Raw genomic sequence first — 17,410 nt, forward strand, 5'->3', positions numbered from 1 at the left:
CAAACACACACACACACACACACACACACACACACACACACACACACACACACACACACACACACACACACACACACACACACACACACACACACGCGCGCGCGTTCTTCGAACTTGCTGAAACTCGCTTTCAACAAGTCCGTGTTTGCGGGAGCTGCAATTTCCGACCCCCTATGAGAGTCCGTGAAGTAGAAGAAAACTTGGTCAACAAGCCGCCGGTGTGATCCGCTCCGCAACCCTTCATCCCGGGACGTCTATCTCACTTTTGAGGCCGCCGATAAATCACCTCCACCGGTCCCACAACTGGGTAAGAAGGTCCGGAGCCGCTCCCTTGGCGGTCCGGCCGGCTGGCGGCGGGAGGGGAACCAGGAGCGAGAGCAGCGGGAGGCTCGGCGGCTGTCGGCGGCTCCATGTGGGCAGATTAACAGCGGTAACAAAAGAGCCGCTCCGTCCCGCGCTCCACGCGCCTCCCGCTCTTCCACCACTGGTTCCGGCTCCTCCCGGTACCAGCCCCCAGTCCTCTCAGCCCTGTTGGTTCGCTTCTCCGCTGCCGGTCCGGTCCGTGTGACTCTCTTTCCCTCCTTTTTTCTCTTGTCAAAGTGAAACGGAGCCGAGATGCCGCTCCTCCACAGGAAAGCCTTCGTTCGGCAGAGACCCCCGGCGGAACTGCGGCCGGACGAGGAGGTTTTCCTCTGCAAGATCACTCACGAGATCTTCAGAACCTACGAGTGAGTAACGGCGGTGGTCCCGGTTCGGGTAGCCACCTGCTGAGCCGCGGCAGGACGGCCCGGGACGACTTTAGAGTGACGTCGGCACCGTCTGTCAACTTCAGTCCATTAGAACAACTTTATTATTATTATTAATATTATTATTATCATTATCATTGTTGTTGTTATGGTTAAAAAGTGCAGGAAAGTTGACCCAGCAGTTGGACTGGGACGGTACCTGCCGGCAGGTGTGCCGGACAGACAGACAGACAGACATGAAGAGCTAACTCTGTTAGCCTGAACTACTTGAAGTACTTAGCAGCGATGCTAGCCGTCAGCCAGCTGTTAGCTTGGCTTAGCTCTAGCCACGAGCTGAGTGACGTAAGCATGTTGCGTGATCACACTCCGTAAAACAAACAAACAAACAAAAAAAAAAACATTTGGTAGGGTCACGCACGCACCCAGGGTGAGTCGCACGTATGCACATACCTGTGCCAGCCAGGTGTGCAGTAGAGACGATGGATGGTTGGTTGGTTGGTTTGATGCTGTGGTGCAGTGTCTCCACGATACGCAGCTAAATGCTGTATAAACACTAGAAAAGGTTCCGAATGATCATAAAAGCACTAAAAAAATGCCCAAAGATACGAATCAATATGGTTTTTAATTTGGACACAACGTTCACTTTCCTATTAAAAAACTTCATTAAAATGTTCTGATATGTTTGAGAGCATCAGCCGCTGCTTGAGTACAGCTTTAGAGTATTTCTGTGTGTTTTCACCACTTTTTGCACTGGATTACTGAAAGTGTTGTTGTTATTGTTAGTTGTTTTGGGAGGGAGGGCAGGATGAATCAGAATTTACTGTAGCGTTGGCAAACTCGTCAATAACCAGACGTCGTGACTTCTCATCATTGCTTCCGACAACCTCCAACACAGTCTTTTCTCTCTCGAGCCCCGGGTCAGAACCAGACACTCAAGATGTGTAGCAACAACCCCAAAAACTCCCACAACACCGTGCACACACACCTTTCCTGGGAGCGCCTCACCCTCTTAAAGGGACAGTAACACACCACCGGTGAACAGTGAAGCAGCAGCTGGAGCGCATCAAGAACGTTACAATATCCACTGCAGTAAACTGGACCACTCCACTGGTTTGATGTGATGTGACGCTGATGTTCGGGGGCGGGACTTCCTGTGTGCAGCGAGTTCTTCGAGAGGACCATCCTGTGCAACAGCCTGGTGTGGAGCTGCGCCCTGACGGGCCGCTCGGGCCTCACCTACCTGGAGGCGGTGGAGAGCGAGCGGCGGGCCCGCCACAGCCTGCGGACCCTCCCCGGACCCCTGCTGCTGCCGCTGCTGCACCTGGCCGCTGCCGGCCGCCACCGCCGCCTGGCCGAGCTCTGCGAGGACGTCTACGTCTACGTCAAGGACCGCTTCTTCCCTGGGGAGACGGTGGAGGTGACGGGGCGCAACGGCTCCAGGTAACCTGCAGGGGTGGGGGGTGGGGGTGGGGGGTGGAGAGAACACCTTTCAGTTTGCTGATTACAGCAACACTGGCAGGAGAAACAAACAGCGACGTCCACTGGTTACAGTGTAGACTGCAGTGCTCTTTTGCTCGCTGTCCCTCTCTGGAGCTTACCAGTGATCTACAGTGGCCTTGCGCACACACACACACACACACACACACACACACACCTGGGTACCTCATCCACCTTCTTGTTCTACGTTGGTTTATGTGAGGACGTCAGCGCTCACCCTAAATGGTGTGTGTGTGTGTGTGTGTGTGTGTGTGTGTGTGTGTGTGTGTGTGTGTGTGTGTGTGTGTGTGTGTGTGTGTGTGTGTGTCATTGCAGACTGGTGTGTGAGGTGGTCCAGGTTCACTCTCCTCACTCCAGTGCTAACGGGGCGCCACCGCCGCCCGCTAATGGCCACGCCAGAGCGCCGCAGGACGACGCCATTGTCATCAGCGACGACGACGACGCTGCTCAAGCCTTCCAGACTCCGCCTCCTCATGTCAACGGCTCGGCTGGTCAAAAGTGAGACACTCGGTTGCTCTCAGTCATGAACACGCTTACACCTGGCAACCCTGGCCCTGGCTCCCCAATTCACTCCGAAAGCCTCTGCGGTGCGCCATTAAAATCAGTGTGCGTGTCTCCTTTACCACCAGGGGGCAGCATGTGGCATGTTTCAGAAGTGTCCCAGACTCGTGAAACCAATAACTGAAGCTGCTTTGGAAAAAAATCTATTGTATTCTATTCTTTCCCATTCGGTTCTATTTTTCACATTTCACGCCTGGTGACCGAGGGAATGGGTGGAGTCAGTGGGTAGAATCATTCAGAGAAGAAGTATCTATCTATCTATCTATCCAGTCTCAGGTGTATCAGCAGATAAAAGGTTCAGGCAGGAAGTCACTGATGTGAGAACTCAGTGAATTCAGTTGGCTTTCATCATGATGTACAGTTCTGTTGGGCCATCAACCAATAAAGCAGATTTAACTTTAAATCTGACACTAGAATGAACTAAATACAGGTCTGCTTTAAATACCTGCCTTGACTTTACACACGGTGATACTGGAGACACAGTTCAGTCCAAGGCAGTTTTCTTTCTCTGTTGTTTCCTGTGAATACACGTCAAACTCACTGGGTCGTTGGCGCCGTCTTGCAAATCCTGGCGTGAGCCGGTCGAGCTGACGGCGGCAGCCACCAGGGGGCGGAAAGGCTCCCTCCTTGACTGGCTGACTGTCTGGCGCAGTGCAGTGTGGGAACTGTAGGCCATTAACGGTGATGCATGTGTGCAGGAAGAAGAAGGTTCTGAGTCCGGCTGCGTTCAAGTACACGGTGAGGATGACTAAGGACGCCGGCGGCGAGCCCTTTACTGTCAGGGCCAACCAGATCAGGTGAGCGCGCAACTCGGTCACCTGGGCGCCCCCGTCGACACGAGGTCATGTGACAGGAAGTGAGTGTGACACCGCGATGTTTGCGTCCCCAGTCGGAGGAAGTCGTCTGTGTCCAGGGAGAGACTGAAGCTGCTGTTCAAGCAGCATTGCGAACCTCTCAACGGAGCCATCGCACTAAAGGTGACACACACACACCTGCCCCACAACTCACCTGTAGACACACCTGACTCTCCTGTGTTGAGCGCCACCTGTCTGTCTGTCTGTCAGCCCTCCACAGTCTCCAAGTACCGGCTGGGTGAACAGAACTTCTCCCAGTTCTTCCCCGACGACTCGCCCCTCCTCCCCTTCAGTCCCGCCTCTAAGGGCGGGGCGCGGGGCTCCGGACAGGTGAGTCAAGTGTGTTTTTGTCGCCCCCTGGTGGGACGGGCGTCGACTGAGCCGTGCTCCTCCCTGCCTCTCCTCCAGGGCTGCTCGTCACTGCAGAGGTCGGCGGAGAAGCTGCAGCTGCAGCAGCAGCGGGAGCAGATGGCGGCGGAGGACCGCTCCCGCCTGCGGAGGGAGAAGGAGGAGGCGCAGGAGGCCAAGAGGAGGGAGCGGGAGGACCGGGAGCGGCTGAAGGAGGAGCAGCGGAGGAGGTTCGAGGACGAGAAGCAGCGGCGCCGCGAGGAGAAGGAGCGCAGGAAGCTGGAGAGAGAGAAGGTGAGTGAGTGGAGGCGGAGCAAGTTGGGCGAGCGAGTGGCGAGCGAGCGGCACCTGACGACCTCTCACCCCTCCAGGAACGAGAGAAGCTGAAGGAGGAGAAGAAGAAGTTCGCCGAGAGGATGAAGCTGTGGAACAAACCTCGAGAAGACATGGAGTGCGAAGACCTGAAGGTCAGCGGAGGTCACCTCACCTCAGAGGTCACCTGCTGCTCTGCTGGTGTGGAGCTCACCTCTCTCCTCCTCCTCCCTCTCTGCCTCCACCAGGAGCTGCCCCGCCCCCTACCCGTCAACACCCGCCTCCCCGCCCACCTCTTTGGAGACGCCCTCATGGTCCTAGAGTTCCTGTGGGCCTTTGGTGAGGTCTTTGACCTGAAGAACGAGTTCCCCGACGGCGTCTCTCTGGGTGAGAACCTCAAGCGGCCCATCAGCTTGTAGTTCATTGCTTTTATGTCCACTGTGTAGTTTGTTAAGATCATACGGCAGTCGACTTTGACACCGGACCTCTGAAGACCTAACTTGATATTGCGTACTAGTGCGATTCTCCTTGTATCCACCGGGCGGATAGAGTGGTGCAGTGTGGAGGCAGCGGGAGGTTCTGACTGGTCCTTCTGTGTCCTCAGAGGTTCTGGAGGAGGCCCTGGTGGGCTCGGACCCCGAGGGTCCTCTCTGTGAGCTGCTCTTCTTCTTCCTGTCGGCTGTCTTCCAGGCCCTGGACGAGGAGCTGGAGGAGGTGGCCAGCGAGCAGGCTGCAGGTCTCACACACACATACACACTCAAACACACAAACAGTCACACATTACACTCTCTCTCTGTCTCTCTCTCTCTCTCTCTCTCTCTCTCTCTCTCTCTCTCTCTCTCTCTCTCTCTCTCTCAATCTCTCTCTCTCTCTCAATCTCTCTCTCTCACACACACACACACACACGCACACACACTGTGGATGAACTCTGTGTGTGTGCGTGTGTGTGTGCAGACCTGGCGGTGGTGCTGGAGGAGGACAGCGACGCCCCCCAGTGGGCGCAGAGTGCTGGTGCCAGGCTGACCTGGGCCTGGCCCCAGCGGCACCAGGGCCGCGGTCTGACCCGGCTGGACCTGGACAGCTGCACGCTGTCGGAGATCCTGCGGCTGCTCATCCTGGCCGCCGGCGCCGACTCGGCCCACAAGAAGCCGGGCGGCGCCACGCCGCTCGACGACCCCTGCGTGGAGCTGCGATTGGCCGAGCCGGCGCTGCTGCAACGGCTGGCCAGCGTGGCCGTGTACGACCTGACGCCAGGTGAGAGCCCGCCCCCCCATCGCCCCAACGTCCCGGCTCATTCTGATTGGCTGATGGGTCATGATGCATCCTGTGTGTGTGTGTGTGTGTGTGTGTGTGTGTGTGTGTGTGTGTGTGTGTGTGTGTGTGTGTGTGTGTGTGTGTGTGTGTGTGTGTGTGTGTGTGTGTGTCCCATTCATGTCAATGGAGTTGCTGAAGCAGCCGGGTCACTGAAGCAGTTTCTGGCTTCCTCATCATGTGACCCCCATAGAGAAGCAGTGTAGCAGTAGAGTCATTTCCCATCATGCCCAGTGTAACTCCCAGGATGCATTAGGACGCATCAGCCAATCAGAAGGAGCCGAGACGTCGCACTGAGAATATATCTATATATATTTATAGTATAATATAAAATCTACAATAGAAAGATTCATGAGGTCAAATGTCGCCTGTCAGCCTTTTTATTGGCCTTTACTTTTGTGTTATGGTCTAATGCAGTGGTCTCCAAACATTTTTAGCAATGGGCCACATGACGGAACTGCATCATGTCGGCGGGCCACGGTTCGCTACGCTAACGTGTCGGCAAAGTTACATGGCGGGGGGAGATTATGACTGCCTTCACGCGGGCCCCAATCTATAGCCCCGTAGTTTGGGGACCCCTGGTCTAATGGATGGAGTTTTTGCTGCCGTACCTTGAGTGGCCACTAGGGTAGAATCACTGCACTGCCGTATTGCCAGTCTGATATCCAGTTCTTATGGTGTGTGTGTGTCTCTCCAGGGGAGAAGCTGAAGATCCTGCAGGTGCTGGTGGGGAAGGTGCTGACGCTGAGCTCCTGCAGGGACCTGATGGAGGACGTGGTGGAGGAGCAGAAGGCTGCACGCCAGGAGCTGAGGGAGCTCCGGGCCGAGCAGCACCGCCGCAGCCGAGAGGAGGCGGCCCACCGGTACACACACGCACACACAAAGCACAGCTGCTTCTATTAAGGTGTTTACTTTGATGTCAAGGTGGTTTCTACGTCCATTTGTTGAAAACGTAAAAAACAAACTTCAGAGTCGAGACGTTGAGAGAAAGAAAGTCTGACATCATCAAGGTTGTGATAGGCCGCTTGCTGGGTCATGTGACCAGATGTTTTCTAGGGTTTTCGGTGATGATCGCCAAGGTCACCTGACCCTCCTCTTTCTCACCCAGGGTCCGCCTTCGCAAAGAGGAGAAGCTGAGGGAGCAGGAGCAGCGCCTGAAGGAGAGGGAGGAGAAACTGAGGGAGGGACTCCTCCCCCCTGCAGGTGGAGACCATCCAGTCGACTCCTCCAGCACAGTCGGAGGTAAAGGAGCTCCTTTTTCCTCACACTCTCCTCTCCTCTCCTCGCCTCCTTCTCTCCTACTGAGTCACTGTATTTTCTGCTCCTGCAGCTGAGCTCATGACCCCTGACCCCAAGCCGCAGCCCACGCCCTGCCCCCCCAGCAGCCTGAGCCCAGAGGAGCAGCAGGAGGAGCAGGAGAAGGTGTGTGTGTGTGTGTGTGTGTGTGTGTGTGTGTGTGTGTGTGTGTGTGTGTGTGTGTGTGTGTGTGTGTGTGTGTGTGTGTGTGTGTGTGTGTGTGTGACGGAGGTGTGTGCTCTGCTGCGCCCCCTGCAGGTGCGATGGCTGCAGGAGAAGATCCAACGGGCGGCGGCCTGCGGGCGGCTGCTGCCGCTGGGCCGCGACCGTCAGTACCGCCGCTATTGGCTGCTGGCCTCGGCCGCCGCCCTCTTCGTGGAGGAGGACGGCTTCGGCCTGACGGAGGACATGCTGCGGCCCGCGGCCCAGACACAGGCCGCTCCCACCAGCACGGAGGACCAGGAGGTGAAGGCGGAGCCTGCCGAGGGAAGGTTAGTGTGGCCCTGCCCCCTGATGGTCTGGTGCAGAACTGTTGTTTTGCCGACCGCTGACCCACACTGAAAGCATTTATCTGAAGCAGAGTTCACTCTGAATCTAGGATGATGGTTGCAGGTCAACACCTGCATTTAGTTCCATACCAGCAGCAACTGGATTCATTGCTATTTGTCTTATTTACTCACAGCAACACTGGAGACACAATTTGGTACAAGAGAGTTCTGTTTCACTGTTGTTTTCTTTGAATACGTGTCAGACTAACTGGGTTTTTGCACTGCGATGGCAGTGGCAGTGGCCTTCAACAGCAGGAGGAACCTCTCTCTCACTCTTTCACTCTCTCACTCTCTCGTCTTCTGATTGGTCCACAGTGCCGGGTCGAGCCCCGCCCCCCCGCAGCGGCCCTGCGGCCCCCCGGTGGAGCGGCCCAACCGCTGGTCCTTCTATGGCTCCATGCAGGAGGTGGAGCAGCTGCTGGAGGCGCTCAACCCCCGCGGCCTCCGAGAGAGCGTCCTGAAGGAGGCGCTACAGCAGGAGCAGGAGCGGCTGCAGCGCACGCTGCACACCTGCGACCGCAGCAAGTACAGCCGCGCAGGTAACACACACACACACACACCTGATTTAATTTGCAATCTTTATTTTGAACATGAAAATAAATAATCATTATTCTATGAATACTACACAATATTAAACACATCCTGATTCCAATGTACACTAATATAATCATATTAATCAGTGTCAGCAACCTGAGGTATTAATTAAAACTAAAAAAACAAACACACAAGCAACCAAAAAACACGTATACATTAAATAATATAAATACATATCAGAACTAATATTGTCATATGAAATAATAAATATATTAATTACATACATACATATTTACATACATATACATTTTTGTGTGTGTAGACCACCCCGAGTCCTCCAGGTCAGTCCCAGAATGCACTGCTGCTGCTGAGACTCTGATGGAGGCCAGACTGAGGGACCTGCTGCTGGACATCGAGGACCGGATCCACCAGGGAACCCTGGGCACTCTGAAGGTACACACACACACACACACACACACACACACACACACGCACACACTGGTCTGTCTGTCCGTCACTCAGCTGTCAGTCCCTCCAGGTGATGGACAGACAGGTGTGGCGCTCAGCGTTGGAAGAGGGAAACTATGAGCTGCTGTCTGCTGATGGCGAGGAGGTGGAGAGAGACAGGTACACACACACACACACACGCACACACACACACACACACACACACACACACACACACACACACACACACACACACACACACACACACACAGCAGGCGTGAGCTGCATGTGGCCCCCATTCAGTTTTTTAATCCAGCCCGAAGAAATTATGTTAATAGTATGTATTGATAATAATAGTAGTTTAAGATAGTTAGTTTAAAGAGTCATTTCAATAAAGAGCTAAACACCCTGGGGTGTTCCAGGGTGGTTCTGGATGGTTCTAAGAGCTAAACACCGTGGTGGTCCAGGGTGGTTCTGGGTGGTTCTAAGAGCTAAACACCCTGGTGGGGCTTCAAAGACACTGATTAGGTTTTGCTTCATTTTCCATTGACTTTCCAGCAACATGTTTTCTCCATGATATCCCAGGGTAGATTGTTTCCTCCTATGAGGTGGCTCACCAGAACACTCCATCTATTTGCTGCTGCTCCGCTGCCCCCCTTTGGCAAACTGTGACCCACCAGTCAAACAGTTTTCCCACCCTCTGTAGTCACATGGGATGTGGGCTGCTCAGTGATTGGTGCAGCTCTCCCTCCCTCACAATTCATGAAATACACAATCCAGCAACTCCAAAACACCTCTAGTGGACAAACTGAGAGCTGCACATTCACCAAGCTATAAAATAATTGTGTGTGTGTGTGTGTGTGTGTGTGTGTGTGTGTGTGTGTGTGTGTGTGTGTGTGTGTGTGTGTGTGTGTGTGTGTGTGTGTGTGTAGGCTGCAGCAAGCGTCCAGTGGTAGCCCCGCCCCCCAGGTGGTGGGCGGAGCCGTGAGGGTCCTGGCCGATGCCCTCCACCACATCGAGCGAGGCATCGAGCGACGCTTCCTCAAGCCGCCACTGGGTGAGTGACAGGACACGCACACACCTTCTCCTGGGTGTTGGGCCCAGAGGCTGCAGTGTGAGGTGAAGTGACCCCCTGGGTGTGTGTGTGCTGCCCCCTGCAGGTGAGGAGGACCAGAGGAAGGAGCAGAAGAGCAAGAAGAGCAAGAGGAAGGATGAGGACCAGGCCAGCGACGGTAGTAACAACAACATTAAGTGTGGCCATCGCATCATGTGACCTGTGTTGTCGTGACGACTGAAAATCACACACTGTCCAACACCCTCCCATCATCACTAGATGGCAGCGACGGTGGGCGTGTCAGCAGGACGGTGCTGGAGCGCTGGAGGGAGTCGTTGCTCTCCTGCTCCTCGCTCTCCCAGGTAGGAAGCTCCGCCCACCTCCTGATGGATGAATCTGCAATGGGAAGCTTTCTTCTGAAGTGTGTGTGTGTGTGTGTGTGTGTGTGTGTGTGTGTGTGTGTGTGTGTGTGTGTGTGTGTGTGTGTGTGTGTGTGTGTGTGTGTGTGTGTGTGTGTGTGTGTGTGTGTGTGTTGTAGGTGTTTGTGCACCTGTCCAGCCTGGAGCGCTCCGTCCTCTGGTCGCGCTCCGTCCTCAACGCTCGCTGCCGCATCTGCAGGCGCAAAGGCGATGCTGACAACATGCTGCTGTGCGACGGCTGCGACCGCGGCCACCACACCCACTGCCTGAGGCCTCGCCTCAAGGTGCGTCCACCCTGTCTAGTCACTGCTGCCCCCTGCTGGCTGCCTCCTCAAACTAACCCCTGTCTGTGTGCTGTCGTCAGTCTGTCCCAGAGGGCGACTGGTTCTGTCCAGACTGTCGACCCAAGCAGAGGTCCAGCCGACGGCCGTCCCGCCAGCGCTCCTCCACCGAGGAGGAGGAGGAGGAGGAGGAGGAGGACGAGCAGGAGTCAGAGGAGGAGGAGGAGGAAGAGTCAGAGGAGGAGGAGGAGGAAGAGTCAGAGGAGGAGGAGGAAGAAGAAGAAGAAGAGGAGGAAGAGGAGGAGAAGGAGGAGAGAGCAGCGGTGATGTGAGTCAAGCAACATTCCAACATCTCCACCTCCGTCTCCTCTGGTCCGTCTTCACTTGCAGCTCCTCTCCCCCCCCCTGTCAACAGCAGCAGCAAGAAAAGCCAGGTTCCGCCCCCTCGAGCAGCCAGGAGCCAGCAGGCCACGCCTAGGAATGCCCCTGCTGCCAAAAGCTCCAGGTGAGTGGCCCATGGCTCTGCCCGCTCAATTGTCAACCACTGTTGCACTCAAACTGACCGTCCAATCAATCAATCAATCAATGCAGAGCGATGCAGGGTGAGCAACAAAGCTCTCACATGTGGCCTCCCATTCACTCTCACACTTCTATACCAATGGGTGGCGCTGCCATGCAAGGCGCTGCCAGCCCCATTGGGATTTTGGGATTTGAACCGCCAACCTTTGAGTCAGTGGACAACACACTTTACCTCCTGAGCTACAGTCGCCCTTGATGTATAGGAATAAATATTGCGTGGTAAAGTAGTGGGCTGCTGCTTCAGCTGCTGTTCAGGTAGATGTGTTTGGGAGGGTCAGAGGTCAAGGGTCATGATGGCACATGATCCTGAAGTCAAGTCCTGGTCCTGATCTTGGTGGTGAAGATGAATCGATGGCACCGCGACCATCTGGACTGCATGATGTCATCACCTGCCAGGGACACGCACAGACTGCGGCAGTATCGTGGCCAATGATTGGTCACTCAGGTAGAGAGGAAGAAACAGATAAGCTCCCTCAGCAGTGCAGGCCTACAGCAGCTTCTGTGACAGTGAGTTGATTCTCACTGCAAGCTTGACGGAAGAGGAAGGTCTTCAGTCGGCTCTTCAATAAACCCTCCAAATCAATCAACCTTCAATCCAACGAAACCTTCTCTGTCAGCAGGTCCTCAGGGAAGAAGACCACCACCCCCCCCACCATGGCCAAAGCTCCGTCCCACTGTGGGACCCGGACCAGTGCCCGTCTGAGCCAGGAAGTCCCAGCGGGCAACGTCAGGACGTCCACCAATCAGAGGGCAGCGGCAGGTCAGCGGGCCAATCACAGTGCAGGGAGAAGCCCAGTGACGGCTCGGAGCCGCTAGCCGCCAGCCGCTAACGTCCGTCTCCAACCTCCTTCCACAGACGCGGCTCCCAAACCGGTCCTGTCGTCCTCCTCAGGCTCCGCCCCCACCTCAGGCTCCGCCCCCTCCAGCCGCCGCTCCTCCGGCAGGAACCACGGCCTCCACGAGATGTCGGCCTGCGAGCAGCTGACTGTGGAGCTGGTGCGACACCCCGACAGCTGGCCCTTCATGAAGCTGGTCTCCAGGGCCCAGGTACACACACACACACACGCCCACACACACACACACACACTCACCTGGACACTGACCTTCCTGCCTGCCTCCACCTGTCGCCAGGTGCCCGACTACTATGACATCATCAAGAGGCCTATCGCCCTGAGCACCATCCGAGAGAAGGTCAACAACTGTGACTACCAGACAGCGGGTGAGGACACACACATACACACACGGCTAGCAGCTAACGGCTAGCTCAGGGGAGGGCAAACTTTTTGACTGATGAGTCACAATGGGTTCTAACCAGGAGCAGCAGCAGCAGGAGTGTTTTGGAGGAAAAATATATACTTTGCAGTTTCGTAGTTATCCCACGCCTGGTCTAGAACTACCACCAAAACCACCACAGAACCACCTAGAACCACTCCAGAACTACCCCTGGACCATCTAGTACCAGGGGTGGGCAAACCTTTTGACTGGTAGGGCCACAGTGGGTTGTAACCCCCAGGCCATAGTTTGCCCAGGGCTGATGTAGCAGGAGTGCCACTTTCCATCATGCCTACTGTAATTCCCACGATGCATCAGGAACCATTGGCCAATCAGAATGAGCTGTGATGTCACAACAACAATATAAAACTTTCTAACTTCTCCTCTTCTTCTCTCTCTTGCTCCTCCTCCTCCTCCTCCATCTCTTCCTCTCTCTCCTCCTCCTTCCTCTCCTGCTCCTCCTCCTCAGGTGAGTTTGTCTCCGACGTGGACCTGATGTTCTCCAACTGTCTGCAGTACAACCCTCGCCACACCAACGAGGCCAAGGCGGGGCTCCGCCTCCACAAATTCTTCATGTCGGAGCTGACCAAGCTTGGCCTATCGGACCACACCTCCAGCCTGCCGCCTGCCAAACGCTCTCGCCACTGAACCCCCCCCACTCCTCCCACCCCCCTTCCTCCTGGGTGACCATGTGACCTCCACCAGTTTGTTCCTGTAGTGAGTGAGACGGCAGCAGGATTCAGCCCCCTCCTGATGATCACTTGACCTTAGATTTGACGAGGCACGTAGCATTCCAGTAGCGTCCCAGTTTGACCAGTAGACCACTGCAGGTAGCTCAGGGACTCTGATTGATTGGTTCCTCCTGACGACCACCAGGTGGCAGCAGGATGGACCTCTGTGGTGTCTGGGGGGAGAAGACCCCCCCCCAACACCACCCCCTTCCATGTGAGGTGTCAGCTGGTGTCTGATCTCACCAGCTAGCCACGCCTCCACTTCCTGCACCCCTCCCCTCAACAGGAAGTGATGTGCTCCCAACCCCAGTTTAGCTTTAGGTTAGTTAGCCATGTCTTTGCAGCAGTGCAGTGGCCCCGCCCCTGAAGGAACCAGCAGCCAGTGAGAAGAGGGACTGGCCCTTTAATTCTCTCAGGCCTCAGGGGATTTGTAGTTTTCTTTTAGCTTTTTTTTGTTGACTACTGTTCCTGCTTTAGGTTTCATTGTGTTCTTTGTCTGTGGTTTTAGTACGACTGTTGCCGCTGTGTGGGTGTGTGTATGCGTGTGCGTGCGTGTCGGCTGTAGACCCTACACTGGAGCCGCTGTGTATTTATTTAGTTCTTTATGTCGTTTATTTATGACTTGATGCCCCCTGCTGTTCGAAATGATGATTGTTTCTGTTCCGACGTCTCCAAATAAAACGTTTTCTGAACGCACCACTTGTCACGCGAATGCCACTGCTGACGTCACCATTAAATAAAGCTTTGTCGTCCTTTCAGAGGACCGTTATTATCCAAAATGAGCGTCGCGGTGACGTCATCACGAGTGTGCCCTCATTAGCTGAGAAAACCATTGCGACCGCGGCTATGTGACGTCATCACGCCGCTTTCACGGGAGGTTCCTGTGCCGTTGCAGCGCGGCCGTGATTGGACCGAAACGTCTGGACCCGACGGCGTGTGATCCAGTGGAGGCTCCGCCCCCGGCGCCCGTCCTCCCCTCCCCCTCCCCGGTCGGAGGACCACATTCCCGGCTACCTTTCACCCCGGACAGCCCCCATCCGACGGCCCAGCAGCGCGGACGCAGCCCCGGGACGACATGGTAAGACCCCGACGCCGCCGCCCCCGCAGATGTGGTCCCGGATGGCCGCCGCAGAGCTACAGGGCTCCGGGGAGAGCCGAGCCTAGCCGGGTTGTCCTGGTCTGTCTGCTGCCTCGCGCGATGGTAGCGTGCCGACAGCTAGCATGTCTGCCGACCCTTAGCCTGGACCGTTAGCTTGGGCCGTTACTCGGTGGCGCCGAAGCCTGGTCCCTGCTGCCGGCCGCCGCTGCCGCCCTGTGCTCGAGTCCCGGCTGCTCACCCGGGACACCTCACGGTCGGGCTGGGTATTCTGGGCCGGGCCGGCCTGGGCTGAGTCAGCCGGGCCTCTGTCCCCAGGCCGTGTGGCCCCCGGGCGGCCATCTTATAACTGAGGTGGTCCTTCCGGACCCAACTCGGCCCGAGTGTCGGCCTGCTGGACGTCATGAACCGACCGAAACCGCGGAGGCGAGTCGAGGCCCAGGGGCCTCGGTTCCGCTCGGTTCATAAAACAGACAGACAGTGCAGAGACCAATCTGGGACCAGTCCGGGTCCAGTCCGGCCGACAGACAGTCGGACGCCTCGGAGCAGCTGCAGCCGCAGTGGGCCGCCCCTCGTGCACACAATCAATGAAGCCTCTGATCCATCAGTCACGCGGTCGCTTCGATACACTCGGCATGATTCCTGCCGAGGTGTAAAGTGACGTCACGGAGGGTCATTTCCAGCCCTGACTCAGCACAATAGTCCCAGTTCGTCCAGTAGCGGTTCCAGTTAGTCAAGCGAGGACTCGCTTCGGGTCCGACTGATTTGACAGTCTGTTGATCGATTAATCTGACTATGATCAATGGACGGCTGCGAGGTGACGTCATCGGTGACATCACGCACTCGCCTGACTTCAGGCAGAGTTTCAGGATCATTGTTTTGGGTGTGGGTGGGAGTACTTCCTGTCAGCAAGCAGCCAAACTTTATTGATCCAACTCAAACATACTGTATATAGATAGACTGACTTTATTTATCCCAATGTCATCCGCTGGGCAGAGACAAGTGATTGTTTTTTTTTGTAATTTTTTTTATTTATCTTTCTGTGCCAAGCTCAAAAAAACAACAACAAAAAACCTGTGTGGTTCCTCAGGCTTCAGGCGTGACCGTGAACGATGAGGTCATCAAGGTGTTCAACGAGATGAAGGTGAGGAAGTACCAGGAGAAGGTGAACCTCAGGAAAAAGGCAGTCCTGTTCCGCCTGAGCGACGACATGAAGAAGATCATCGTGGAGGAGGAAAAGGAGATCCTGCAGGGCGACATTGGCGAGACGGTCGAGGACCCCTACTCCTGCTTTGTGAAGATGCTGCCCCCCAAGGACTGCCGCTACGCACTCTACGACGCCACCTATGAGACCAAGGAGTCCAAGAAGGAGGACCTGGTCTTCATCTTCTGGTAGGGCCCAGCTCATCAAGGTCAGGGGGTCATCAGGGTTAGAACACTGTTGGTCAGTTGGACCCATCAGACTATTGATCAGGTGATCAGGTGGTTAGAGTCTAGTTCAGGGGTGGGCAACCCTTTGACTGGTGGGCCACAGTGAGTTCTAAGATGTGTCAGAGGCAGGTAGCGGAGCAGCAGCAGATGGATGGAGTGTTGTGGTGAGCCACCTCATAGGAGGAAACAATCTATCCTGGGATCTGGAGAACACATGAATGAACAATGAAGCAAAGCAATGTTGCAACCAAATCAGTGTCTTTGAAGCCCCACCAGGGTGTGTAGCTCTTTATTGACATGACTCTGAAAACACTGCAAATATGGAGGAGATACAGCTGTTTGATGACTGACTGACTATTAATATCATTTCTTTATGTTCAGCGAGTCGGATTAAAAACCTGAATAGGCCACTTATGGCCCCCGGGTTGTAGTTTGCCCTCACCTGCTCTAATTGGTAATTGATAAGGCTGATGTTTTGAATAAAAAAAGCATGCCAAGTTATCGTGATGATGATGTCATGACGATGTCGTCCTCAGGGCTCCAGACGGCGCTCCGCTGAAGAGCAAGATGATCTACGCCAGTTCCAAAGACGCCATCAAGAAAAAGCTTACAGGTGAGGCGGCACTATGTGACCTGTAACTGTTGTTGTTGCTGCTGCTAATGTGGCTAACATGGCTAACGTTGCTAACTTCCCCTCAGGCATCAAACACGAGTGGCAGGTGAATGGACTGGAAGACATCGAGGACCGCAGCACTCTGGCCGAGAAGCTGGGCGGGAACACCGTGGTGTCTCTGGAGGGCAAGCCCATCTGATTGGACGGCCCGCTGCCGTGCCCACACGGACCCAAGGACCCCCGATCCCCCCAACACCTGTCTGTCAGTCTGTCTGTCCTGGAGGACTTTGCATCTTTAGGTTTTTCTCTTTGTTCCGTTTTTTTGCTTTTCAACTTGAAGGAGATCTCATTAACATGATAATGATATGCAAACCCCGCCCAGTTTTGTTGCCACACGCCCACATGTGTTTACCTGGCAGGAACCGACTCCACCAAACACCACCTCTCTCTCTGTCTCTCACTGTCACACACACACACACACACACACACACACACACACACACACACACACAGCCAGAGTTTTTGCCAAAAAAGTGAAGGAAACACACACACACACACCCTCTCTCACACATGCACGTGTTTGGCTGTGAGTCTGGAAGCCCCGCCTCCTGCCACATGTTACCAGAGTGTATTTATTGTTGACAGTGTGTGAGACTATGCATCCAGAGGACGAGCTTTGTTGTGTTCACGCCGCCACTGATGTTTGTTTACCTCATTCCTGTCGGACTCGCCACCGCCGCCGTGTGGTCGCTGCCGCCGCCGCTGCCGCCTTACTTTCAGTTTGAATGTAACAATGTCACAGCCGTTAGTTTAGACCGCACCTTGAATTTTTTTGTAAAGAAAACACTACAGGAAGCAGATTTTTGTCCCCCTCCCCCGGCAGCGAGAGACGACCCACAACTACAACTACAACTACAGGACGACATCTGGAGCCTTAAAGTGGAAACATTGTTTCTGAGATCACAGGAAGCCGCACTGCAATAAAAGCCTGTGGCAGATCTGACGAGTCCCGCCTCCTCTCTGCTTCCACCAATCACTGAGCACTGCCCCACCTGCCCACACCTGACTGTTTCCAATCACTGTAGGACTCATCTGCCGCCAGCAGGTGAAGCTCATCCAAAGCTGTGTGTGTGTGTGTGTGTGTGTTTCCGGCCGAGTCCCGACTGACTTCCTGCTCGCTGACCACCACCACCTCCGGTCCTCCAGGAATGGAAGCACTGGATTCCTGACCATATAAGGTGTGAGCAGGTTCTGTAGCAGAGGCAACGGTTCCCCAGGACCAGGTTCAGCTTCTGGTCCTGATCCTGATCCTCTGGTCGGTCCAGCTGGTGCCGCCACCCTCCATACCCCGGATGAGAACCTGATCCTCTGCTTCTATTTGTGGACCTTCTCAGTCTGAGTCCACAAAAGGAAACAGCGGGCGGACGAGAGCTCAGCTGCTCTCGGCCAGCTGATGACGTCACCATCACGTGGCCGTGTT

The 17,410-nt window shown here is 55.2% G+C and overlaps 2 protein-coding genes across 2 annotated transcripts; both read left to right on the plus strand.

Annotated features, from left to right (window-relative positions):
- Nucleotides 1–11: 11 nt before the first annotated feature.
- baz1a (bromodomain adjacent to zinc finger domain, 1A) lies at nucleotides 12–13,486 on the plus strand. The gene is made up of 28 exons (XM_076027449.1): nucleotides 12–307; nucleotides 601–728; nucleotides 1,908–2,186; nucleotides 2,559–2,741; nucleotides 3,503–3,601; nucleotides 3,694–3,781; nucleotides 3,869–4,300; nucleotides 4,378–4,473; nucleotides 4,567–4,705; nucleotides 4,923–5,054; nucleotides 5,273–5,572; nucleotides 6,327–6,492; nucleotides 6,738–6,871; nucleotides 6,960–7,051; nucleotides 7,184–7,416; nucleotides 7,789–8,012; nucleotides 8,330–8,460; nucleotides 8,546–8,784; nucleotides 9,387–9,511; nucleotides 9,615–9,686; nucleotides 9,788–9,870; nucleotides 10,047–10,211; nucleotides 10,292–10,536; nucleotides 10,624–10,713; nucleotides 11,405–11,547; nucleotides 11,644–11,834; nucleotides 11,919–12,006; nucleotides 12,529–13,486. The coding sequence occupies exons 2-28, from the start codon at nucleotides 616–618 to the stop codon at nucleotides 12,705–12,707; spliced, it is 4,461 nt and encodes a 1,486-aa protein (XP_075883564.1). The 5' UTR covers nucleotides 12–307; nucleotides 601–615; the 3' UTR covers nucleotides 12,708–13,486.
- A 190-nt stretch (nucleotides 13,487–13,676) lies between these two features.
- cfl2 (cofilin 2 (muscle)) lies at nucleotides 13,677–16,928 on the plus strand. Its single transcript, XM_076027822.1, has 4 exons — nucleotides 13,677–13,868; nucleotides 14,977–15,278; nucleotides 15,854–15,930; nucleotides 16,017–16,928. Exons 1-4 carry the CDS (start codon nucleotides 13,866–13,868, stop codon nucleotides 16,127–16,129), a joined length of 495 nt encoding a protein of 164 aa, XP_075883937.1. The 5' UTR covers nucleotides 13,677–13,865; the 3' UTR covers nucleotides 16,130–16,928.
- The last annotated feature ends 482 nt before the right edge of the window (nucleotides 16,929–17,410 follow it).

This window comes from Nelusetta ayraudi, unplaced genomic scaffold (genome assembly GCF_046127955.1).
Source record: "Nelusetta ayraudi isolate G7.1 ecotype Tasmania unplaced genomic scaffold, CSIRO-AGI_Nayr_v1 ptg000021l, whole genome shotgun sequence".
Classification (NCBI taxonomy): domain Eukaryota; kingdom Metazoa; phylum Chordata; class Actinopteri; order Tetraodontiformes; family Monacanthidae; genus Nelusetta; species Nelusetta ayraudi.